Source organism: Cygnus atratus, chromosome 18, assembly GCF_013377495.2.
Source record: "Cygnus atratus isolate AKBS03 ecotype Queensland, Australia chromosome 18, CAtr_DNAZoo_HiC_assembly, whole genome shotgun sequence".
In the NCBI taxonomy this organism is placed as follows: Eukaryota; Metazoa; Chordata; class Aves; order Anseriformes; family Anatidae; genus Cygnus; species Cygnus atratus.
The window spans coordinates 6,171,911-6,197,985 of NC_066379.1; the positions used below are offsets into that span (position 1 = coordinate 6,171,911).

The 26,075-nt window shown below is 55.4% G+C and overlaps 2 protein-coding genes across 2 annotated transcripts; one reads left to right on the forward strand and one right to left on the reverse strand.

The window, feature by feature from the left end:
- Positions 1 to 1,676: 1,676 nt before the first annotated feature.
- Positions 1,677 to 6,562, reverse strand: OTOP2 (otopetrin 2). The gene is made up of 6 exons (XM_035558839.1): positions 6,169 to 6,562; positions 5,558 to 5,694; positions 4,882 to 4,940; positions 4,069 to 4,202; positions 2,732 to 3,621; positions 1,677 to 1,847 (listed from the first exon to the last, which is right to left on the reverse strand). Exons 1-6 carry the CDS (start codon positions 6,560 to 6,562, stop codon positions 1,677 to 1,679), a joined length of 1,785 nt encoding a protein of 594 aa, XP_035414732.1.
- A 3,464-nt stretch (positions 6,563 to 10,026) lies between these two features.
- USH1G (USH1 protein network component sans) lies at positions 10,027 to 17,637 on the forward strand. The gene is made up of 2 exons (XM_035558870.1): positions 10,027 to 10,190; positions 16,392 to 17,637. Exons 1-2 carry the CDS (start codon positions 10,027 to 10,029, stop codon positions 17,635 to 17,637), a joined length of 1,410 nt encoding a protein of 469 aa, XP_035414763.1.
- Positions 17,638 to 26,075: the final 8,438 nt, after the last annotated feature.

Consider the following 26,075-nt stretch of genomic DNA (forward strand, 5'->3'; position numbering starts at 1 on the left):
GCCAGGTCGATGGGACAGGAGAGGCAAGCAGGCTGCTCCCAGGCTCGCAAAGGGAAGGAGGGACCCACCCAGGGGTGCTGGGTCACTGCAGTCTCCTGGGGGCAGGGGAAATGGGCTCACGGTGCCCAATGCCAGCCCCAGAGAAATGGTGGAGTGATGAGCCTGGTGTCAGACCGCCCAGGGGCACCACTGCCTTCTGGTTTGGGGGTCTGAGTCTGTTTCTGGAGGGGGAAGGTGGTTTGAGATGCCCGGGCTGGCAGTGCTAGCACAGTGCGTACGGTCTGGGCTATTAGACAGAAAATCACATCACTCGGTTTCAAATATCATGATTTCCTTCTATTTTTATTTTTTTTCCTTTGGCAGTTGCACACATGTCTGTAGGAAAAGTCTGAAAGATTTCTGCCGCCTGTGCGCTATTCTTTATTTGAACAATAACCGTGGATGTCTCAGGGTGCAGACAAAGCTCAGCTGTGCCATTTTGGCACTCATCTTCCCTGCTGAGTGACACCAGGCGGCATGGTCTTCCCACGGCTCCGCTTGGCTTCTGGGCACGGCGGACGGCCCGTTTCTACTTCCTGCAGCCCAGGAGTCCTGCCCTGAAAGCCTCCTCAACCATACCATGGTTCACAGAGAGCTGCAGGCACCCAAAACTTGTGCCTCAACGCCCGCACGGGCTGGCAGGTGCAGTGCAATCGTACCTTGAGGGCATGGGAGATCAAGGGAGAGCTGTAGCATTGGACTGATTGCTGTGTTGCAGGGTGCAGAAGGTCCCTCTAGCAGGTCAGAGTTACAGTGAAAATCAATAAATAATCTTGTGTACAAAAATGTTTGTATATTTTAAAAAAATCATCATCTATTTAAAAAAAAAAAAAAAGAAAAACAAATCTCTTCATCATTCTGTATTGCCCATAAGATCTTTATGGCTCTTGAGCCCTGATTCGGGAAAAAATGGGGGAAAAATGTGCTTCAACCTTGTCAGAGCCAGCCCAGGACTGCGCACAGCATTCCCTCCTGGTGCAGAAAGCTTCCTCCAGGAGGAAGGGAAACAAGAGGGGCTGATACAGAGAAGGAGCGAGAAGGCCAGTTGAAATGGGCAATACAAAGAGGAAGGATCCAGCATTTCCCAAAACCTTTTTTGATCGCTTTTCACATCTCTGCAGGGGAGTGGTTTCTGACTGGCCGTACCAGAAGGCGAGTGGTTTTCCTTGCTTTGCCTTCCGCACCTGGGTTAGCCCCTTGTGCCCACTGGTCTCTGCATGCAGGCAGGGTTGGGCCCGTTTGCAGGCAGACACTGATTGTCCAATGGGGCGAGCACCTACCCCACGGGACAGTAAGTCAGTGGCGTGGAGTGAACAGGCTTTTAAGAAGGAAGGTATGTGTCTTTGCGTGAATCAAGGGTAATAACCATGATCCTATGCTGGATCCCTTTTTTCTTTTAAACTCTAAGAACTTCAGACACACATATGCACATCCATCCACACACAAGTAGCAAAAATAAAATCTGGACTATGTTTGGATGATCTTCACTGACAGTTCAGAAATGCCCCAACACTGCGAGGGGACGTGATTCAGGCAGTGCTGGGAACCCCTCGGGACCCCTGGGCAGTCTCCCAGCCCTGGGGTGGGAAGAAGGTGGATTGCTCGAGGAGGATCTCATCTTCCTTGCAAGAGATTCTTTAGGACATGATATAGACCTCCAGCAAACTGGCCACTGCATGCATTCGGTAGAAGATCCCAAAAGGCAGGCAAATGTCCACAATAGCCGGCCACATGGAATCGCCATAGAAGTTCAGTTCTGTATCATTGTCGAAGTGGGGCCGGGCACCAAACGCTGGCATGATCCAGAGCTGTTTGAGGAAATGAGAGAGTAACACTGGTGAGAAAGGTGTATGGCAGAGCAAGCACCTGCAATGACAGCTCCCGAGAGAGATGAGGAAAGAACAACCTTCTGAGTGTGAGACCAATGCGAGGAGCTCCTGTTCAGAATCAAGATCAAATATGAGCTAGTATTGTACCGAAAGAATAGTTTCAATTCATGTGCAGAAGATGGCTTTGGAAGAAGGTGAGCATGTCGTGTGTCAGTGTGGACGTGGCCTGCTCAGGCTCCGGGAGGAGCAAGCAAGGGTAGGGTTGAGCTGGCAGCAGCTTGGGCTGCTCAGGCTTGGCGTGCGTAAGTTGAGCTCAGAAGCTCAGCCAGAGTGTGTGTGTTGAGTGGGAGTCGCCAGCATGTTCTTTATCAGCTGATGCGTGAGGTGAGTTAGAGGATGTGATGCATTGACCAGCTGGGAATCTTGAGATGTAATGTGTAGCTTGGCACCTTCGAAGGTGCAGCTGTAATTCTTCTTTGAATCCACCCAACATCCTTTCTTTGGGTGAGCAAGAGAAGGATTTAATCTATTTTATTGCTTTTAGTAAGCTACTCTACTATCTGCTCAATGAAACTACCGAAACTGATTCTTTTGTACCCACCGATTTTGTCTCATATTCTGTCAATTACTGATGCCCTCTCTCAGCAAAGCCTAAAATATCTTAACTCCAGGAGACTTGCTCTTTTAAATGACAAGGGAATTAGAGCTGGCTGCACTTAAGAATGTAAATAAGTCCACTCCCCATGCAGTGGAAGCACCGAAAGGGTAGTTTTTGCATGGGCCACATGCTTTCCTTTACAGATACTTGTGCTCGCTACCCTCTCCCCCCACCCTGAGAAACTCTTCCCCCTGCATGTACTCACTACGATATTGCTCAGCAGGAGGAACATGGAGACCTCCCTTAAGCACCTCCTCCTCCAGTTCATCTTCTTGGGGGCTGTGAGGGACCGCACAAGATCGGAAGGAAGGCTGGCCTCAGCGCCAGGGGCAGTGCTAGGTGCCAAGGTGCTGCCGCCGTCAGGCACGCGGAGGGACACCGCACTGACATTGACAAAGGTGAGACCGCAGAGGTCCTTCTGGCGAGAACCGTGCTTGTGGTCTTCCTTGGGGGGTTGCCGATGAAGGCCTTCGACGATGAAGATGTTCTGGAAGGTGTGCTGAGCAATCATCAGAAGGGCGTAGGTCAGGTTGAGTGCACTGATGGAGTCCCTTGGTGTGCTGGCCACGATGGCCACGATGGAGTAGTAAGAAATAGCATACTGCCCCAGGGCTGCGCCCATCAGCAGGGCCACGTCCAGGGTCCTGGTCGGGTTCTTGTGCCGGTCCATGTCTCTCTTGTCAAAGCGGTAGATGACAGAGCCTCCGATGCAGACGAGAGACATCAGGCCCAGACACACGATGTTGAAGATGTAGTACATGGTGAGTGCTTGGCTCTTCTTGCTGGATTCAGTGCTGGAGTTTACCTGCACCTCGTAAACGATAAGGACTCCCAGGCCGCTCACCAGAATGATGAGGCCCAACACGATGCCTACAAAGAAGGTCCTTTGGAAGAGCCTGAACTTCAGGCGGTGAATGTGGTGGGAGTGGTGGTCTATAAAGCGGCCGACATTCTTCCACATGACGTAAACCATGGCGGAGGCAAACAGGCTGTACTCAATGTTAAAGGGGTACAGCCAGAAGTAGCCATTCTTGAAAATCTGGCAGATTTGGCTGTTGCAATTGCAAACTTCAGCTGAGCTACTTCTCATTCCCACTGAAAAAGATTAAAACACATAGATGTATTACAGTTAGAGGCCAGCACTTATTAGCAGCCACAAAGAACTGGATGGTTAGGATCAGTGAAAAACAAGACCAAGGACAGAAGAATACATGACCTTTGAAAACAAGGACACTTCAACCTCAGCTTTTTGGTGTTTGTGTTTTTTCTAAAGAAGTTAGGTGGCAGCTTAAATCTCTTTTTACCTCCCTTCTTCTTTCTCATCCCATTTGTCCAGACCCCTCCACCTTCCACTCTCCTCTGTGATGCACACTGAAGAAACGAATATTAAGACCTGGCTTTTAACGTACCGGCTCTGTTAAAGGAACCTTCAGCTCTAGATGGGCCTTCTGAAAATGCCCTGATAAAACCTGATGTGAAGATCAATTTCTACCCCAAGTGTTCAAGTCCTGCACCAGATGGCTTCACAAATGGGCAGATTACCTTTCAGGAGCCATCTGAGGAGGTCATCTGTCACATTTTTCTTCAACTTTGAGTGTGCTTTGTGAACGGACTCGTCTGTCACTGCAGACATCCACACTGCTAAGTTTGTAGTCAGAGTTAACATCAAGCCGCACCTGCAGGAGAAGGAGGAGGATCCCCAGATTAAGGCAATGGCCCTAGGCCACGTTGCTCCCATCCATGTTATAGACTTGTGCATGTGGTCAGAGGGACTGTGGGAGCTGCCTGAAGTGGTTTGAGGACTCTGTAGTTGTCAAGGCTAGAAGTCCTAACCCTTTGCTTTTCTGTTCTCACTCCCTTCCTACTTTTTGTCCATGCTCATAAGAATTAGCAAAGCCTGAATCCTCCTGTTGGTTTTGGAGGAGCTTCTCAATAGGGAACAGATTAATAGGTCTGGGTTGGTCTCCAGTGTTGCAAAAGTGGACAAGATCATGTTGTGTTTTTTTTTGTTGTTTTTTTTTTTTTTTTAGCCTGAGGCTTGTCCACTGCATCTTTGCTTTCCATAGGGAAGCAGAAGTCAGCTATGAAGCATTTTATATAATGCTAATCATTTATTTAATACTAATCTGCTTGAGTGATGCTTGTATTCCAGCCCTGTTCAATCCATAGGTCATAAACCTCAATGGTTCAAGCTGGGATCTCAGGCTAGCTGGAAACTCAGCAGTTTTAACTTTGGCTAGCATTAAGGGAGATGGGATTATCCCCTTGTGGCATCTCAGCTGAGTGAGAGAGTGCAGCAGATTTGCAGTGGCCCCGTGTTTCTGGACCAGAGGGATAAAGAGCAGCAGTGCTCACCTGGTAACATTCAGGTGGACATGGACGCAGTCTTTGGCAGAGATCCACAGGAAGTATGTCTGGCAAGGACACAAGAAGAAAAAGAAAGCTTTGTTGCAAGAAAGCCATCGTTCTGAAGCAGGGATCTCTCTTTAGCTTTGGTCCAGCTGGGCACAGGCTGTGAGCCCATAAGCCTGGCCATTTTGTTTGCTCTCTGCGGTCTGTTCTTTGCTCCTCCTGCCCAGTCCCACTGCCCCTGCTTTGCCTGTGCCCAAACCCTATTCCTACCTAAATTGTCCCTATCCAACCTCTTTCCTCATTGGTATTGTCCCAGAGCAGGTGGTCCTCTGTGCATGGTCTGCAAACTGCAAGGCAGGCCCTGCCCTGCCTGTCCTCCTCCCTCTCTTTTCTTCATGGAAAAGACCTGGCTGGATGCTGCTTAGAGCCTGTGGCAAGGCATCCTGGCATAAATCCAACTGTCACAGGCTGGGACTGCTTCGAATCAATGCCTCAAAGTGAGTTGCCACAGCTGGAAGTTGCTGTGGTTTGCTGGAGGTGATGTTTGCTGAGGCTGGGCTGAATTGAGCCGCCTGCATTTGCCACAGAGGGAGCTGCCCTATGTCCGTGAGACTGGAGCTCCTTCCCCTGGCGGCTCTGTCCCTCTACAACTCCCCAGGGCACAGCACAGCTGCCTCACCTGGACAACCACGAATATTGCTTGCACAATGGGGTAGATGATTTTGATCGCAGACAGGCAGCTGTAGAAGCTGGAGTAATATCCTATTTTGAACACATCCATGACAAGGCTGAAAATGGCAAACAGGATCAGGCCTCCTGTTGAAGAACCAGAATATTTGTGGTTGGAGAGATGTATGCACGTGGGATAATGCAGATGGGGGAAAGGAAGAGGAGGAACTACTGCCGTGGAGAGGCTTTGCTTCTACCTCAGTTTTTCCTCTCCCACCACCCAAATCATGGAGTAATTTTGGCTAGAAGGGATTTCGGAAAGTCATCTGGATTAACACTCCACTCTGACTGGGACTAACAGGTCTTGCAATGGAAAATGGCAAGGCTGGGAAGGAGCCTGGTGTTGTAAAGAGCTGAGAGCCCTTGCAGGTAAAGGGAGACCTGGCAGTGAAGCCAGGGGAGGGACTAGGAGCAGACCTGAAGCAGGGCATGATGCTACACCCCAGCACAGGAGAAGGAGCCTGTGCCCCAGGTGGTCGTTCCTTCTTGTAATAATTAATGCCCACGTGAACTGCTCATCCTGCCTCTCGCCTCCAGCCTTAGCCCCCCAAGAACTCCTACCTCTCAGCCAGATGGGTCCAGCATGGGAGTCTTTGCAGAGGATGGCATCTGGGCACCGGGCGGTGCTGACGAGGTAGAAGATGATCCAGATGATGACTATCAGCATCATGACAGTCAGCAGGAAGAAGACATCGTAATCATGCACAGCAATTTTCTCAAAAGCCCCGCTGCTCACCAGCGTGCAGGCCAGAAGGGCTAAGTGCATGGCCAGCAGGATGGAGAACACGCGGCCGCCCTTTTTCCACACTTCCTTGGAGGCTGGAGTGGAGGGTTGGTGGCTATAAGGTGCTATCTGGCTCGAAGCCAGGCTGGCTTTGTCGTCCTTGTGTCCGCAGCCCATGCTGGAGTTGGAGCGTCGGATCTCGCTGTCTTTCCGCACGGGCTCTTCAGTCATGGTTCAGCTATGCCGTAGCTGAGGGTTGATGCTGCTGGGAGGAGAGGCTGTGAATGAGAAAGGTCACTTCATTTTGAATAGTCCAGGGCTGGACCAAAGTGAGACGTGGTGCGAGGAGGAGCGAACGTATTGGGGGAATGGGAAAGGCTGAGACAGGAAGCGCAAAAAGAAGGATGGGCTCATTTTCATGCCTTTTCTTCCCGGTTCCCTGAAGGCTGTATTCTTTCTTATGATGCTTTTGCCTGGGGAGATCCCAGGTCAATTTGACAAAGCGTGCCTAGTTTGTCACACCGCATATTTATTGGTGTTTATTGATGTAAGATACTGGAAAAGCACCAGAAAAGCACTCCCAAGCTCAAATACCCTGAGGCAAATATCCAACGTGGTTTGATTTCTAAATGTCAACCACTACACGTTCAGAGAGAACGTCATACTTCCTGGCTCAGAAGCAGGCTGCTGAAAGGTAAGAAAGCCCTGGGTGTCTTGGAACCTCACACCATGGTTTACAGCAGTTCCTGCAAGAGTGCTATGAGCTGTGTCTGCTCTCATCCCTTCTAAAGCCCCTTCTCCATGCCAGGCTTGGGACTTAATTGGTTCTCTACAAAAAGCCTGAATCAAAGCAAAGTAACTGTTCAAACTAAGCCATTCCACCAACCTTGATTTGCTGCCTGGAATCCAAATCTCTGCTCTCGCCAGGCTGAGAAGTTCCCCTGGTGCCGCACTTTGGTCAGCCGAAGAATTTATACCCGTTGGGATGACTCTGTGATTTACACCATGTCTGGAGCTGGCAGCAGCGGTTCATGGGCTTCTCAGGCAAACTCACATGATCCATTTTAGGCAATAGCTGATTTGGGGAAAGCAGGGGAGAGATAAGGGTTATTTACCTGGGGAGGGCACGAGGTGAGCGCGCTGCTGAGAATGGCACAGACCGCTCGGGCACAGGGTCACAGTTGCTATAGACAGAGCAAAGCCACCCCACCAAATGGATCTCCCTGCAGGGCTAGATTTTGTCCCTTGAAAGAAGATGCTTTAGGTGATGAACTTTTTTTGCTGACGATTTTGGACTTGGCTTTCTGGTTAACTGAGCACGGTAAATACTGTGCCTCACCCCGTACAATTCCCATCAGGGCTCCGAGCCTGCCCCACAAGGGAAAGTTTTTGAGGAAAAAGAAGAAATTTGCATTTTTATCTATTCACCGCCAAGGGCAGCTCAATCCTTTTGCACAATGTCAACAAGGAGGAAGGTTTAGCACAAGAATGGAGCAGGATTTGGAGACCAGGATCCGTGTTCCCCTTTGCTGGCACACTGCCCTTCGCTTGTTGGGGTGGGATCACCTCTCTCTGGCCCTTGGGAGCTTAACTTCTGCTCCGAGGAGAAAGGAGCCATGGTGCAAAATACAGAGCAGGTGGGATTCAAGCATTTGCTAGGTTGGAGGCAAGGAGAGACTTTTTCCTCCAGCTCTTGGAGGAGAGATATCTCAGCAGGCGAGGTGGCGAGACCCAGGGCAGTTTTAGGGACAAGTTTTATTCCTTTACGAGGCAGCCTCTCGTGGAGCTTTTCCTCGTCGTTTACGAGTTCGGGCACGGGCCCCTCCATGCCGCTCACACCCTGCAGCCTGGCGGGGGTCCTGCGACCAGATCCAGCCTCACCCCAGCCCCCTGGCACTGCGGGGACGAGCGGTGGCCTCGGTGCCCGGCCTGGGGACACCTCCGTGCGTCTTGCCCGTGCTGCCACCAGCTGGCTGCCACCCGCGCTGCTGGCTACACTCATCCACGCAGGTTGGGGTTTTTGGGGGTGAGCGGCTGAGCTGTTCTCAGTCTGTTGCCTTTCCCAGTGAAAGCCGAGACCCCCTGTGCAGCAAACAGGAGCTGGTAATGGTTGCGTTTTGCAGAGGTCTTTAGAAAGAGTCTGCAGAAGCCAGAGGCACACAGACCCCCTGGGCTACATGCACTGATTTATTCTCCCTCATTTGTCCTTAACAGCCAGCAACAGAGGAAAGAGTGTTTGCTGCCTTGGGCAATGCTCCCTATCCCCCATGGGAGCCACCATACAGCATGGTAGTAATAACAAGCTTAATTAGTAATAGTACGAGAATCATTAAATAACCTCGGTAATGAATTGCAGACATTACTACGCTGCTTTTCACCTGAAGAATCCCAGCGGCAAATACCTCTGTGTCTGCTGCATCCGTCAGGACTCGCCTGGGGAGGCCGAGTGGGTGAGTACAAACCCGTAGGTGTGAGCGTGCCCTGCAGGGCGCTTACAGGTGTCCCCAGGCAGCCGGCACCGTGACTCAGTGCCGGTCACCCCGGGGTTAATCACTGCAGCTCGTGCAGGTGCACCCGGGGGCTGCTTTGGGGCCACCCTGCTCTCTTTGGGCATTTTCTTGCTTAGAAGAATAAGCTGCATTTCTTTTTGGTTTTCCTCCTTCTCATGCCTCTCTTTCAGCCCTCTGTGCTGCTCTTCCAGTCTTTCCCCTTTCCTCTGTCCTCCCTTTCTCACCACTCTCCCAGCCCTGCTCAGTGGCTTTATGCCATCCTAGGACCTCGGTGGCAGACGTGGGCTCATCTCTAGAGCCAGGGCACTTGACCAGCAAAGCGCCAGGGTCCTAAGCACCAGGGTCCTGCAGGGCATGGCTGGGGCTGTGCACGGAGAGGAGCAGGAAATTCCTCCTCCCTGGCAGCATGGCCCAGGGGTTGCAATTCTCCTTGTGGCACAACGTCCTGTGACAGCCCCGTGCCTCAGGCAGCACCCGGGCTCAGCTCAGTGTCTCCCAATGGCAGAGGGTGCCCCGGGCCTGGGAATCCTGCGAGAGCTGGCCCTGGGGTGGAGGCATTGCTCGGGATGCTCAGCTCCCTGCAGAAATTTAGTGTTGGTATAAAGGATGCTGGACGACGTGCTAGAGGGGCCATATCCGTCCTGGCAGAAGAACTGAGACCCGGACAGGAGCGGTTTGGGGCTCCTGCTGCTCCCTGCTCTGACAGGGCTGTGAGTGCAGGCGGGGGGCTCCTGCTCCATCAGCCCACTGATGCTGCCCCACTGACTGCGAGGGGGGCTCAGGAGCGGATATCAGGCAGGATACGGCCCATGAGACTTTTGTGCAGCTCTACTTAGGGGATATTTAGTCCTTACAAGCTGTTACTGAGTGACCCTGAACCCACAGTGTTCTGCTGAGCCTGGCACGGCGATGCTGCTTAATTGGAGCTTTTAATGTGCTGCGGAGCTGGCGCGTGAAAGGTTCCCTGTGAGGAGCCGCCAATGCCGGAGGACGTTTAGGACCCAGGGGAAGCACCGCAGAGCGTGGCTGGAAGGAGCTCCTGCCTCCCTGCCAGGACTTCTCAGGTGTCCTGGCACGGCAGAGCTGTGCGAGGCGAGCTGGGCCCTACTGGCCGCTCTCCATCCCCATGCCCACCCTGTGAGCCCCCCGCGCACCCATGCGCTCGCCCAGTGACCGCTCGGCACCATGAACGACCAGTACCACCGAGCAGCCCGGGATGGCTACCTGGACCTGCTGAAGGAAGCCACCAAGAAGGACCTCAACTCGCCAGACGAGGATGGCATGACCCCGACCCTCTGGGCCGCCTACCACGGCAACCTGGACGCTCTGCGCCTCATCGTCAGCAGAGGGTGAGTGCTGGTGGGTGCTCAGTGCCGTTCCCCAGGGACAGGGTAGCTCAGACCCCGGCTTTCCCCCTTTTCCTTGCTCACAGGTCAGCGTGGGTACAGATGCTCCACAAACTGGTGGTTTCTGTCCATAACGCCTCCCCTCTCGTCCCCTACCCGTTACGTTTCTCTCCCTGTGGTGCTTTAAGTCTGATCCTGTGTTCCTGGTGACCACTCTGTGTTTTTCCCGGTTCTCTGACCCTATAACTGCCCGTGGCCCTGCTCCTGCCCCAACCCCACCCCCTGCAGCTCCCCAGGTAGGGCTGGGTCCCCCCTGCAAGTGCCTTGCAGTCCTGGGTCAGGTCCCGTAAGGACAGGCAGAGCTGAAATGCCAGCACATCAGGTCACTGCCACAAAGCCAGCCCTTAGCCCTGCTAAATGAGGGGACAGAGACAATAAGAGCTCCTTCTGTCCCACGAAATGCTTGCACAGAGGAGAGATGTGCCGTGCCAGCTGGCAGCCGGTGATGCTCCTCTGCTCTACCCAAAGCTAGGTCTGAACATGTGCCCCACCAGCAGCCTGTTTTGTACGTGGAGCCTGGAAAATTTAGGAGCAGATCCCCCAAGAGCAGATTTCTTCCAGTGGGGTTGCTCCGTGCTGATGCCTCCCTCAACCCCTCCGTCTGGGCTACCTGATGTGAGGGTCTCTGGTGCTTTCGGCGTGGATGTGTGGAGAGAGGGGAGTGGGACTGGGAGGGCGTTAGGCTTTGTTGGGGGGATGCTTTGTTGTTTTTTCTTCTGATACTGAGGAATAGTGCTGGGGCCAGGACGTACGCTACGCCTCCTGGGATGGGCTCAGTGCTCCTCCTGGGTCAGGGCTCAGCGGGGCCGTCAGCTCCCAAGCTGAGATTTCCCTGCCTGGGCTGTTTGCAGCTCTCCTTTGTACGAGGTCGGCTGCATCCCCGCTGTGCTTGTTCCTGGGCTCAGCACCTCCTGATGCTCCGGTCGGCTTGTGTAAAACCTTCAGCCTGGCCCGCTGTGTTTACAGGCAGAACTGTCACACGTTGCTGCCCTTCCATTGTAAAGGGTTTTCTCTTCAGATCCGGGCTGTGTACAGTTGCTTTGGGAAGTCCTTGAGTACCTGGTGCATTAGGGGAATGCTCAGGAAAGGATGTTCTCAGGGCAGGCACCGTGGGAGGTGATGCCCTGGGATGCTGCTCAGACCATGCAGCTGCATCAGGAGCTGCTCTCCTGTGTGCACCCATCGCCTGACTTGTGGCATGTGGTGTCACAGCCACCGGGGGACAAAGTGGGGGCTTTGGGACTTGTTGGGTGCAGCTTGGCAGTGATTGTGCCCAGCACTGTTAGGAAACGTGCAAGACAGAAGCAAAAATCTGCTGTGAGCTCTGGGGAAGTGCCACCCAGAAGGATGAGGGCAGGAGCTCCGGGGATGGGACCCTGACAGTGGAAATGGTTCCAAAGATGCTCTGATGGCCAAGAGCCTTTCTGGAGGGGCATTTGCCCAAAGCCTGCCCTGTGCTTCCCCACACATCCATGCTAGCAGCTCCTGCCTCTCCACAAATCCCAAGGGCTGCATCTCCACAGAAGGGCCCCTTTTATAAATTCACGTTGGATAAAAAGGTTCTTGTGGATGTGTCTGAGTGCAGCTTGGCTGCTGTTTAATTAACAGCCTAATATACATTTGCTCCTGACAGGGAAAATAGCGCGGCAGAGGCTCGGTGCCCTTTAGGTGATGGATGGGGGAGAAAAGCATTTGTCTGTGGGGCTGCAGGGCACGTTTACAGCCGTGCGCTCATCTCCCTGCCCAGCACCATGCAGAAAACAGCAAAACCTCCTTGTCCCTGCAGCCAATGCTGGATGCAAAAGAAATGAAAAAGTTCCCAGGCAGGGGTGCCAGGGAGGGGAAACTATGCAGGCTCTGGGATTGAGGGGAGATGGTGGGTCTTGGCGGCACCTGGAAATGCCCAATCCTCCTCGCCAGCACTGTGCAGTGGTGCTGGCACCCAGACCATCTGGTAGATTGAGCGCTGTGGGCAGGCTGTTCCCAAACACCCCAGTGAGGCTGTGGGGGCAAAAATCACTGCTCCTGCCCCCCTGGCATTTAGGGTCAGCTTGGCTCCGTCACTAGTGAAGGAGCCATGCTCATGCGCCTGTGCATTCAGCGGGTAGTGGCGTGGGGCTGAGGTGGGGACAGGGAAATAAAGTCCAGCAAAACCATTGGTGTGTCCTTGAGGAAGGTTTGTCATCTCGGCCTGCAGAGAAGGGGTAACGAAGCAGGCTTGTTGCACTGTCCAGGCTGGAGCAGGAGAGATGGTGCTGTAACAGCCGGTGACGTGTTTGTGCCTCGGTGCCGCTTTTGCAAGGGGATGGAGAGAAGGGACGGGATGGAGGCATTAGCACTGCCACTGCCTCATCCTTCTTGTTAGCAGCACAAAAAGCCTTTTTCTTCCTCCTGGCTGGGCTCCAGCGAGGGAAACAAACCCAATTAGCGTGACGGCTGGGAAAAGAGAGGCTCGCTGGCATTTAGTGTTGCAGATTTTCAGAGGCAGTAATTCCTCAGCACAGTCCATTAGCACCGCCGTGCCGGTGATGGGCGTCTGTCCAGCTCCAGGTCTCCAGGGGCCCGAGGGCCTCTACTGGGAGCAGCAGGGCTTCCAGCCTTGGAGTGGCCCACAGGGGAGCTGAGGATGTGTCTTCCCACCAGACAGGTTGGCAGCAGGGGCTGCACCTCCATGCAATGGGGCTGATGACCACTCTGAGCAGTGTGGTTGTGCTGGTAGGGAGCTTTCCTTGGAGGATGGCCTGCGACCATCAGCCTAACCTAAAGCAGCTGGTGCTAGATTTTTAGGGATCTGAGCTTGTTGGAGGAAAGCTGAATCCTGCACTTAGCACCACCTGGGCAGAGCTTGGGATGCAGGGCCTACGGCTCTGCTGGGGGTCCCAGACTCATCTTTTCTGCTCTGTGCCAGGCTTTGCTTGCACCGATGCCCTGACTGCTGAAGCCATTGCCGTGCTGAAGCTGGCCGCCTTTTCCTCAAGCCATAAACGATTTTCTCCTCTTCCCGTGAAAAACACCGCCATGTGTTTTGCAGGAGCTGGCTGGCTCCTTGTGGATCAGAGGCCCTGATCCTTCATGCACCTCCGCAAGCGTGCCTGCTGGGGGCTGAGCCAGCCCATCACCATCGGAGGAACTCTGCACGTGCGGCCAGGGAAGGACAGGCATGCGTGCCGGTGGATTCCCAGGGTAATTGGGATCCTACAGGGGAAGCGGAGGGGAAAAGCTGGCAGGAAGGGAGTGAGCGTGCGCGTCACGGTGAGAAGGCAGTGACTCAGGAGGTGCACACGTCCACCCGAGGGGCTCAATTAACAGCCTTTTTAATAATGATTATTACAGGAGTTGACTCAGCACCTGACAACGCTTTGAAGCTGAGAAGCGCTGCACTTCACACCTGTTATTAAAATGCGTTCCCACTTAGTGGACCCTGCAGTCAGCATCTGCTGGTGCGCAGCGCCCTCGAGGTGAAGTTTTGCCCAGACTGACACTCACCAGAGGGAGGGCCTTGTGTTTATTATCGGTGCCAGATCACACAGGTCTACTTTGCAAGTCACCATTCTTCTTTCCTGTTTTTTAGTGCCTCCGGCAGACATTTATACGACAAAGAGACCTAGAGATCTAATTTTGCTCTAATACTTTTGTTCCTAGGCAATGGAAATGTCCAGGTAAAGCTGATTTTGATGCTCTTTCCTCTCACTTATTCTCTGAAGCAATGAAAAGCAAAGCAAAGCAGATCTTCAAATATGCATCCCCCAGGACCTCTCTGGCTTTGTTCTTTGCCAGCCAAACCAGGTAGAGAAAGGGCCCTGAGATGAAGGCAGAGAAAGGGCCCCGTGGATGAAACATCCCTATGCTTGCCATGGGGAGCAAGGTTGCTTCAAGTCCCTGTCCAAACAACCAGTCCCTGTACCTGTGGGGAGCCTCCCGGTGCCCTAGCCCCCTGGCTGTGCCCGTGGGAGCTGACACAGCTCTGTGTGCCCACCCAGAGCACACGGAAGTGAGCCAAGGACCCTTCACGTGCCGGAGTCCCACCGCCGGCTCCGGCAGTTCCAGTTTCGCTGGCTCTTTAATCCAGCACCATCAATAATTTACTCCTCTCTTGCAAATCATCAAATATTTATCCCCCTGTGAATTTCCCAGCCTGGACATGTCACTACGAGGGTAGACGGGCGGGCTAAGGAGTTACTGCCCCGGGAGTGTGGCGGTGCCACAGAACCGACTGCTCTCCTCCCCTGCTGGCTGCACGGCTCCTCAGTCCCTGTAACCTCCGGCCTTTCTCCTCCCTAGCGTCCTTCCAGGCCTCGTCTTTGAATCCTTTCTCTGCTTCTGTAAGGGATGTTGTTGGTTCTGGGATAGAGAAACAGGGCTGTACTCGCAGGGCTTGGCGAGCTTTCTGGCTCGCAGGGCTTGGCAAACTTTCTGGCTCGGTTCCCTTCCACGGTTTTGAAACTTTTGATCAACTGTTGCTGAATTTGCCAGCGGGCTCAAGTTGTAGACTTACTAATTTTCTATAAGTTTTGTGAAAGTAGGTGTGTGTTGGAGAGCAGCTGCAGATGTTCCCACCAAGGGAACCTCATAGCAGCTCCCAGGGCGTCCTGGCCTTGTGCTGGGGCTGGAGATGTGAAGCAGCTCAGCTCTTGTGATCACCGCTGTCTTTCTCCAAAGTACCTCTTATCCTCTCTCAAGTGAGAGGGGCTGCAGCACATGTGGGGTTTGGAAGGGTTCTGGGCTCTGCAGATCCCAGCAGATCTCATCAATACAGGAGGCAGCCGGGAGTAAAGTAACACAGGCTGAGGGTCTCAAGGGTGCATTCACCTTCTGGACTTCTGGTTCCACCGAGGCATTTACTCTTTCTCTTGAGGGCCTGCAGAAAGCAAACCCAATGCCTGAGCTGGCCAAACCCTCTTCCAGACGCTTCCCTACAAGCCTGGGCCTGGTGCTGGGCACCTTGCGGTGGGAGAACAGTGCTCAGCTCCTCTGGAGCTCGTTGGGAAGGGTGGTGAGGAAACAGCAGGAGCTGTGCTGAGTCATGGCTCTGCAGAGCCCTGATCCCCCAAGGGGAGCTGCTCTGGAGGGTGGTGGAGCTGCAGAGCCTTAATAAAGGGCTTTGCCTCAGCCGTGTGCACGAAGGAGAGCGCCGTGTTGATTGATACTGCTGCCGGCTGCATAGCATTAGTGCACTCGCTCGAGCGAAAGCTGGTGCCAGCAGGGGTGTGAACTCTCTCTTGTTTCATAAATACAGAGGAATGCCAGGAGGATGAAGCTCCCTTCGCTCCTAGGCTTGTGTCCCTCTCGTAACAGAGGCAGGAGATGTGGCAGGCGGCTGTGCCCAATCAGCAGCACTGGGGTAGGGGCAGCACGATGCGAGGAGAGATGCTAATTGCGTTAGTCGAGTGTCCGGCTCTTGAGGAGTGCAGAAACCTAATCTCCACTTTCTCTGAAACTGGATTCTCAGGATGTGCTAATACGACTGCGTTTCGAGCCATGCAATTGAAACCGAGCGTGGTGCAGCAAAAACCCCCACAAAAGCCCAGCCTCCAGGCCCGTGCCAGCAACCTTGCTCTTGTTCCCCTCTGAAGTTGTGCCCTCGGGGCCCTGGGGTCCCCCAGGCACGAGTGAAGAGGAAGGTGGGGAGGTGCAGCAGCGGGTGGATGGCATTTCATGGTGGTGCTGCCATCCTGGTGGGATGCCGCGGTGTCCCACCCAGGGCGTGGTGGACGGAGTGGTGTTTTGGGATGGTGCTCAGTGGAATCTGAACGAAGCCAAGGCTCAAAGATGGGATCTGAGTGGTATTTAATGGGACGTTTGAGGTTTGAAATGTTAAGGCCTGAGCTGGAATCAGCCTCGTATCTCAGCTCTGTGCTAATCAGAATCCGGCCTGTCTTCCTCCAAAAACTGGTTTGGTGCAGGAACACTTGTCTCCCGAGAGCTGAATTCAAGTTGTGGGAGTTACTACAGACTTGTTTGTCAGGCACATGAATCCATGCCATTGTCCACACCACCAAAAGTCTTAAAATCAGGTTGTAGGAGACAAGAAAAAGTTCACTGTAGTGATTTGCCCCACACAACTGCAATAGCCTGTTCTTTGGGACATATCTCAGTCGTCTGTCAGCCAAGCCTGTGTGCTAACCGGTTCTTTTCCTTGTCTAGGGGGGATCCAGACAAATGTGACATCTGGGGGAACACCCCCCTTCACCTGGCAGCAGCCAACGGCCACCTGAACTGCCTTTCCTTCCTCATCTCTTTTGGGGCCAACATCTGGTGCCTGGACAACGACTACCACACCCCGCTGGACATGGCAGCCATGAAGGGGCACATGGAGTGTGTGCGCTACCTGGACTCTATCGCTGCCAAGCAGAGCAGCCTCAACCCCAAGCTGGTGAGCAAGCTGAAGGACAAGGCCTTCCGTGACGCCGAGCGGAGGATAAAGGACTGCGTGAAGCTGCAGAAGAAACACCACGAGAGGATGGAGAAACGGTACAGAAAGGAAATGTCGGATAATTCAGACACCATGAGCTTCTCCAGCTACTCGAGTAGCACCTTAAGCAAGAAGTTCCAACACATGTCTATGGTGACGTCCCTGCCATATTCACAAGCCACCATCCACGGCACAGCCAAGGGAAAGACGAAAATACAGAAGAAGCTAGAGAAGAAGAAGCAGGTGGATGGGACCTTCAAGATCTACGAGGATGGGAGGAAAAGCGTGCGCTCTCTGTCCGGCCTGCAGCTGGGGAACGACGTGATGTTTGTGAAGCAGGGCACGTACGCCAGCCCCAAGGAGTGGACCCGCCGTAATATCAGAGACATGTTCCTCACAGATGAAGACACCGTCTCCCGTGCCATAAGCGACCCGGGTTTGCACATGGACTCGGCCCATTCAGAAGTCAGCACTGACTCTGGCCACGACTCCTTGTTCAACCGCCCGGGGCTGGGCACCATGGTGTTCAGGCGCAACTATGTCAGCAGTGGGCTCTTTGGGATCGGCCGGGAGGATGCCGGCCTGCCAGGCGAAGGCGACACGGATGGGCTAGGTGTCAAACTGCGGAGCCGCCTGCAGCGCTCGCCAAGTCTCAACGATAGCATTGGCAGTGCCAACAGCCTGCAGGAGAGGAACGCGGAGGACCTACCCTGGGACGAGGTGGAGCTGGGCTTAGATGATGACGATGAACCTGACACCAGCCCCTTGGAGACTTTTTTGGCTTCCCTGCACATGTTTGAGTTCATCTCCATCTTGAAGAAGGAAAAGATCGACTTAGAGGCCCTCATGCTGTGTTCAGACAATGACCTGAAGAGCATCAATATCCCACTGGGCCCCAGGAAAAAGATTGTGGATGCTATCCAGAGGAGACGGCAGACTCTGGAGAGGCCAGATGTCATTGTAGACACTGAACTGTAAGTAGGAGATGGGACCACTGAGTGATTAAACCTTTCAGCAGGTAGAGATTTGGATAACGTAAGGTCTTGTTTTCAACCCACTTGGGAAAAGTAGGAGCCCAGGTAATCTCAGTGTTTCTGTGAGTGGGCAAATTCCTGCTTGTGTGGAAACGATGAGAGTTCGGAGAGGTGGCAATAGTGTTCATTACTCAACAGCCCTCGTGTGGCTTGGCAGGATGTGAACTCCTTTTTTGGTTTCATAACCTATATGAATGCAGACTGCTCTGTGGTCTGATTCTTCTGAGTCCCTGTAGCTGGGATTTTCAACCATGCTCATGCTTGCCTTGACTCTTCACCTTCCAAAGACATTAAGAAATCAGCCATGGTTGCCCAGTGGGAGCAGGCTGAGGGCAGTGCCCAGTGGCATTGACAATCCTTCCCCAGGTGCTTCAGATCTTACTCAAGCCTTTGAGACTGCATTATCTGGGTTGGACTTGTTGCTCTTTTATGGTGTTCCCAGGGTTTGGTTGGCTTGGTTTGAGGGCCACATGCCTACTGTTGAGGTGAACAGAAGGCATTAGTGGGGTCTCCCCATTGTCACATCCGCTGACACCTCAAACCACTGTGTCGTTTGGGCTTCCCAGCCTTCAAATACCTGTGTGTTTCTTGCTGATTCTGTTGCCTTCCAGCACAGCTCAGTCTTGGATCCCCAGGGTACTGACAGACTTTTCTCTTTCCTTTTGCAGATAGCAACAGCAGCATTTTATTACATTTTTTTTTTTTAACGAGACAAACCCAGTTCTAAGTTGCCAGAAAACACAAGCCAGAGACTCTCTTCCCGGGGCAGCTGAAGGCCACAGCCATCCCCATCCATCCCTCCTGCTCCCTCGTTCTGCTCTCTGCCTGTGGGATGCTCCAGGGCGGTTCATGGTGCAGAGGATGGCTGCTGAGATGGGACCGGGCAGCTTCCACCTGCCGACCTGAAGGGACGGTGGTCACCGGCTCCCTGCAGGAACAAGCGTGCCGCACGTGGCTGGAGCACTGCACGGCCATGGGCCCAGAGACCACGCGAAGCCATGAACTGAAGGAGCCATGTGACGGTACTTCCAAGGGGACCCAAAATAAATAATTACACACGTTCTTTCTTGAGCAAGTGGTTGATTTTGGGTGCTGGGTTGGAGGAGCAGGGGGCTGGGGTATCGTGGTGGCTCTCATGGTCGTTATTTGCTTTTGTGTGCTGTTTGATGCTCTGTTTTCAGAAGGGAGTTTTGCTTACGTTGGTTGGAGGGTGTTCAGTTTGATATTTGCCAGCCCTGACTTCTGCCGGGGGTGCTCAGCATGCCTGTGGGTCTGGTCTGTGCTGCCTAGAGAGCGGCGATCTGAAATGAAGATGCTGTTCTGAATGTCTTGGTAGTTTCCCTTCACTGTGCTGGCCAGACAGCCGTCCCATGGAGCCAGCGTGTCTGTCCCATCTCCGGGCACTCAGCTGCAGAAGCAGGGTGTGAGGAGGGCCTGGATTTGCACCCAGGTGCAGCACCAGTAGGTCCCACAGCCAGGCACAGCAGAGAGCCTGGTCCGAGTGCCCTGATGCATCTGTGCTTAGTGCGTAGCCCAGCTCTGACCCACAGTGCTGGGTGTCTTATGCAGACCCATCACCTGTCTCACTGACCATTACGCCCAATTTATGAGCTCCTACTGCAGCGTTTTACGTATGAGCCCTGTGGATGGCTCCTGGTGGAAGGAGCTGGGGACCTGCAGCCTGCCAAGACCGCACCAGGGCAGTGACGTAGCCCAAGGCAGGTGGGTCAGCAGCACCTTGCACGCCAGACCCTGTGCAGGGTACTGGTAACATGCTGGTCCAGGCTGTGATGCAAACCTCTGGATTAGAGAAATGTCGCCCAGATCACCTTGGTGCTGGAACAGCTTCAGGTGTGATTGCAAAGCCACAAACGCATGGTGGAGCACCACCGGATAGCGCACAGGTTATTTACAGAGGTACAGCACTGCTCCGCTGCAGACAGCTGCAAAATGGATCACAGCAGGAATGAAAGTAGGGCTCTGATGACTCCTTCCACCCCTCTGCTTGTCCTACAAGCTCTGGAAGGTCTCCTGGATCTTTGAGATCCGGGCTGGAGCAGCTCATTGCTGTCGGTCACATCCTGCCCCCCCATTACAGCAGCTGTCTGAGGGTTCACCCGCTGCTGCAGAGCAGGACCTGGGCTCCTGCTGGTCCTTCCAGGGAGAAAAGCCAGGCTCAGCCTTTGCAAGACACACTGCCTGCTCCAGCAGGGCACAGGAGTGTGCGTGGGCTTAAATCCTGCCCCTAGGCAGAGGGCTGCTTGCTCGGTGCACGGGGAGCTGGAGGAACAGGCTCAGGTGCAGCTGGGTTTATCCAGCCTTGTCTCAAGGATGCACAGTGAAGGAATAACCTGAGCACTGCTAGCAGGCACCACGTGCTCACCCCTGCTCTGGGATCTGGCCATGCTCGTCCCTTTTTGGCTGTGATGGCTGTGCTTTCTCTTTCCTTGTGTAATGGGGAGCAGCACAGGCTGGAGCTATAATCAGGCAGCTTTGCAAAGGCACCTCGGGCCAGAGATGCCCTTTGCTTTTTTTTAAGTATTTTGTAAAAGCTAAAAAAAAAAGGAAGCTTTTAGATTTGAAATAAGTAGTCCTACATAATTCTTGGCGTGACTTGCAGGCAGAAGGGCGAGTGCTCACACGTGCTGTGCTCTCAGCAAGTCTCTGCAGGCTGAGGCTTTCCTCCGTCCCTCTCCGAAGCCCAGGCTGCCTGCACAGCCCTGTGTGCCTGGCTCACAAATGTCACAGCTCCCTCTGCCGGGACCCTGCCCGGGAGAGCAGGATGGGACCCGCTGCCAGCCCAGGCTGTGGGGCAGTGGGAACGCAGCGCAGAACCAGGATGGCCACTGGGACCCACTGTGCTCAGCACCATAGCCCCAGGCCTGTGTGCAGGTGAGATGGAGGTGGGCACCCCGGGGGTGTCTGGGGTTTCACGCTCACTACCTCTCCCTTTTTGTTTAGGACCACCCGAGCAGCTGCTGGTATCAAGCTGGTGCTGACAGGGGTACCGAGATCCCTCTCCCAACTCATCCTTCCTCCGGAGAGCTGGTGAAAAGGTTGGGCTGAAAGGGATGTGGCGGTACCTGAGTGCTGTGGGACAGGACCCCGCGAGGCTCCAGACAAGCCCAGAAATGCTGCAAAGATTGCTGGCCCCGAGTACAACGTGGTCACCTCCACAACTGCAGGGACAGACCAAAATTGAGCCATGGCACCAAAGCTCTTTGAGCTTGGGCACGTTGCTTGGCCGTGGCTCCTCAGGTTCTTTTCAGATCATCTCCCATAACGCACAGGGACACAGCCCTTGCAGGGCAGGATGCTCAGTGCCCCCATCCCGGGACATGTCCCCTGCATCACACGGTGCTGCTGATGGAGCTGGGCTCTGCTCATCCCTGGGACACGGGAAGGGTTATGTGGCTGTCCCCTGGCACAGCCTGGCCTTGCCAGGTGAATCTCGTCGGTGCTAATTGCATCTCCTCTGCAGCTGAGATCAACAAGCTCCTTTTGGAGTGGGTGCTTGTGAAAGCAGGGTGGAGGCCAGGGCTGGCACACCCTGGAGAACACCCTTAAATACCCTACCAAACAGAAACCCAGCCAGGCAGCAGGTTTCCCTGGCCCTGTGCTTCCAGCAAGCAAACACTGGTATCGCGCCTGCCTGGGTGGCCGGACCCAGCAGGGAACCCACGGACCCTTAATGCCCCAAGCCCCAAACCTCCCCATGCTGCTCCCTGTGTTAAATCAGGCTTCCCATCAACACCAGTGCCACAGGTTTAGCTTGGACATGCACCATCGTGGATGGGGGAACAAGAGATTCTGCACAGGAGCGGAGCCAGCATGGACACCCTGTCCCCGAGCTGCCTGTCAGGCCGGCCCCAGCTCCTCGACCGAAGGAGCATCACTCCCAGGAGCGAGGCTGAGGCCCCAGCTGCAGCATGGCCCCCACGAGGGCAATGTGCCAGCACACGCTGTCACTTGGTGCTTTTTTTCTCCCCCTGTCCCTAGATGTTGGGCCCCCAGACCACGATCTGGAAGAGGAAAAATGCAGCTGAGAGTTCTGGGGACGACTGAAGCTGAGCAGTGCTGCTGATGGGAACCAAAAAGACCATCGCCCACGGGACACCAGGTAGGTCCTACGGCCAGAGGTGACCGCACGGAGGTGGAGGCACCTCCCTTAGGCAGCAGCATCTCTGCCCGGTGCTCCTCGCCGCACCTGCAGCGGTGACCGCCGGCAGTGCCAGTCGGAGGGGTGACGCTGGGGTCCGGGACCTGCTGGGCCAGCGTGTGCGCCACTTGCTGAACAATTTCCTGCCCATCCCGGCAGGGATTCACTTCCTGGCCGTGCGGCTGAGTAACGACGTGCGTTGCAGGCAGGAGGGGGGTGGCCAGGATGGAGGCAGCACCATGGGGGGAGTCTGTGCCAATATGGCACCGATACGGCACCGATATGGCCAGGGTTGGGTGCAACGTCTTGCTGGGGGGTTATGATGGCTTTGGGACCCTCTGTGGCTGGTTCCCAAATCCAAACTGCCCCCTGGGAGGGGAGGGTTCATAAACGTTAGCAAATAACAGGGGAAGGCATGAATTTTGCCTCCCAGCATCCTGGGGCCAGAGCTAGCTCCCTATTACTGACGGCCCCAGCTTGCTCCCAGCTGGGGTCTGGGGGAACTGGGGAATGGCACCAAGCATCCCAGGGGCACCGGGGCAGAGCAAGGTGCAGGGCACAGCTCTACATCCCAATGCTTCTCCTTACATTGTGCCAGGGCTGGTGGGACTGAAAGTGCCACTTGGACACAGATCAGCCTGAATTTGCTGCCTTGCAGGGGACAGCGTGGGGAACCCAGCTGCAGGCTCGTGCCTGGCCGGTGATGCTCGGCTTTGCCATGGCAATGCGCACACGTGTGTGCTGTGGGGTTGGGGCTGCAGTAACCTCTTCCACTCTCAGCAGCAGTTTGTGGCTGTTTCTACTGAAGCATGTAAGGAAATGCCTCCAAGCACAGCTGTGGTGCTGTCTGTGGTGAAAACCCAGACCCTTGGTGCTCAGGCTGGGGAATAAGGGGTGCTGTGGGGTCTCCTGAAAGTTGGATATCTAGCTTTCTGCTGCCCATCTCCTTCCCCAACAGCACGGAGAGAAGGAGAGGTTAAGGGGCTCAGAGCTGGGGACCTCTGCCTGGGGGGATTTTGGCTGGGGTGGAGATGTGGCTACGCTCAGGTGCATGGCATTGGCCTGGATCCCTCCTGCTGAGCACCGTAGTGCTGCTGGGGATGACCGCACTTCAGTTTTCAGCACGTGCCAGGGGCAGGTCCCCAGCTCCTTTTGCTGCTTTTGCCCCAGGGGGAGGGCACCAGGCATCCCAAGAGCCCCCAGTGATGGTGTATGTCCCACATGAAGCACCCAGAGGTGCTGGGGCAGAAGCCCTGGGACCATGCTGGCACCCGCTCCTCGGTGGCCCTGGCAGCAGCGGGACAGGGAGGGTGCCCGGGTGAAGGCACGGGGTGGGCTATGGGACCACTTTAACCTCTGACAACATTTTTCCCCACTGCAGACACCAAGCTCTGGCTTGCGAGCGTTGCCTGATGCCAAACGAGGTCCCTGCGGGGCCAGGAGCAGGGGACACCCACCGTGCAGAGGGTGACAGCAGGGCCATCCGAACCCACCGCAGGACTGCACCGGGCTGGATCAGCAAGCACAGGGCTGCAAGAGGAACCCAAATCCACCCGCACCCACTCAGTAAGTCCTGCACGAGCATTCAAGCCCCAGTACTGGTGAGATTTCTTGCGGGTTGCCCCTGGCTCTCCCGGACCCCAGGCTGCGGTGCGGGGCTGAGTGCGGTGCTGGTCTCACCCAAGGCTGGCCCCTGCTCTCAGGAGGGGTAGGGACAGGTCTGGCTGGGCACAGCACCGCTTTGTTTCCCTACCATTGTCTTGTTGGCTGCATTTCTGCAAATCCTGGGGACGCAGAGGAGAGTGCAGGCACTCCAAAGAGTTGGCAAAAAGCCTGAAAGGAGTAGAGGAAGGATCCTGACCCCTGGCCCAGGCACTGTTTCAGCCCTTCTGTGACAGCCCCAGCCTGGCCCTTCTCGCAGCCGCAAGCAACCCCTGGGCTCAGCACCAACCCCTCGGGAGAGTGTGGCCACAGGCTGGCACCCAGGGCAGCCACAGACCACGGCAGAGGGGTCAGCCCAGCCTGCGCGCCCCAAAACCCCAAGGGTCCCCAGCACCACGGAGCTCACCAACAGCCCCGTGAGCACCCCATATTTCATCCACCACAGCCCCGTGTCCTACAGGTTTTGTGTTTCACAGCATAGCTCCCCGGCACGGGGGGGTCTCCAAGCACAAAAATTCTTTGTGAATTTGAGGGAAGAGCTGCAGCAAAGCCACCTGCACGGGGACAGAAGGGGAGATGCATGAGGCGGCCGCTCGAGCTGCTGCGTTCAGAGCCGGTGGCCCCATCCTGACTCAATAACCGAGCTAACGAGAGCCGCTGTCAACGAGTCCGCAGCTCCCCAGCCTGCGTGGGGAAGGGCGAATCACAGCGCCGTGGTGGAGGCACCGAGGAGGAGAAACTTGTTTCACTGACCTTGCTCCATCACTGGCATCCTGGCACTGCCGCGGCCGGGCGTTGAGGTGAGGGGCTGCGGAGGGGGGCTCGGAGGCTGTCAGCAGGGTGAGGGGCAGCGGGACCCCATCTCTGGCAGGTCGGGGACTCAGGGAGTTGGGGACACCAGCAGGATGGTGAGACCCCACTCGGCTGATGCTGCGCCTCGGCGTTGCCTTTGCCTGCCTCCGAAGCCTCGCTCCACCCCTCACCTGCTAATAAAGCCTCCGCCGCGCCGGTCCCTCCTTTGGCACTGACTCACCGGCTGACCCAGCCCAAGCCTTCAGTTGCCCCGCGCCTCCATTTTCTGACCTACAAACCAGGGCTGATCCCCCGTCGCGCTCCCGCTCTCTTACATAAGGCAGCCGGGTGCTCGAGCAAACCCTGCAGCACTTTGCAACCCACGAACAGCACCTACAAGCCCCACGGGGCATCGGTGGGTGCCCAGCAGTGATGCACGAGCACGGCCACTCGTGCCAACACATGCACGGGCCCTGACTGTCCATTTCTTGCATCCCGTGAGGATGCTGCGAGCTGGCTGCTGGTTGCACCTCCAGGTGAAATCTCCCTGTGCTCTTCCCCTGCTTCTTGCAGGGAAGGGAAGGTGAGCTGACAGACGTGTGCTGTTCTTGGCACGGCATCCTGCCCTCTCCAGCCCTGGGGAATGCCTTCGCCCTGCTGCCCTGGTGCCCCAGCCCGCCTCCAGCACCCCGAAACCCAGCTGGGCGGGTTTGGGATGCAAGCCAGGGGCTGCTGGGGTGGCGGCGGCGCTCTGGGCACCCGCTGGGCTGTACTGGGCTTGTCTGCGCTGCTGGCTGGGGAGCAGCCCTGGCCGCATCCTGCCCCTCTGCCCTGTGGTGCCTGTCCATGCGGTGGCCGTGCCCTGGGGGGAGTGTTCCCATTAACACCCCCCGCAGAGCCCCTTGGCATCGCCCTGCACCGCTGCACTCCCGGGGTGCTGCTGGGCAGCTGGGGAGGCTGAGTTGTGGGGGCGAGGAAGACGCTGGTCTCTGGGGAGGAGGAAGAGGAGGGTGCGAGGCTGGGGCACGCTGGGCTCTGGCTGCTCTGTGCCACTGGGGCAAAGCAAAGAGGACAGAGCATGGTGCCCCCTCCAGCTTCTGCCCCGTGGTGCCAGGTCCAGGCTCCCCATGCGCCTGTCCCATCTCATCATCCCCACACCAATGTTTCTTAAATTAAAAAATAAATTAGAAATTAAATACTGAAGCATAAATATGTAATCTGTTTGTTTATTTGCTTGCTGGCTTCCAGGAGAAGACGACAAGGACAGCTGCTGTGTGCAAAGCAGGGCTGTTCCCCAGGGGAAGGACGAGCACCCTCCTGTCCCAGCAGGGTCTGGGTGTCCCCAGGGGACAGCGGGGATCCCCAGGGTGTGGGACCCCAAGCTTTGGGCCCCGGGAGCTGCTGCGGTGCTGGCACAGGCAGGCGGGAAGCAGGAGGCAGGAGCTGGCCCGGCGCTGCCTGACGTAAGAGGTTACACAAGCCCACGCGGGCAGGCTGCTGGCAGCACCGCCGGCTCATTTGCTGCCAGAGCCCTGCTCCCACTCCAGGAGGGACCTGCAGGAAGGGGGGCAGCAGCCCGGCCCCCTCCTTGTGCTGGGCATCCCCTGGGGAAACCCTGGGGTTCATTGGCACCCCGGAGTGGGACCCAGAGGGATGGACGGGCTCTCCAGGGATGCAAAAAGGGGCTCTGCAGTGCACAGAGTGGCAAAAGCTGGTTTGGAGAGGGTTGGAGAAGTGGTGGTGTCCACATGCCATGGCTGGGGGTGGCT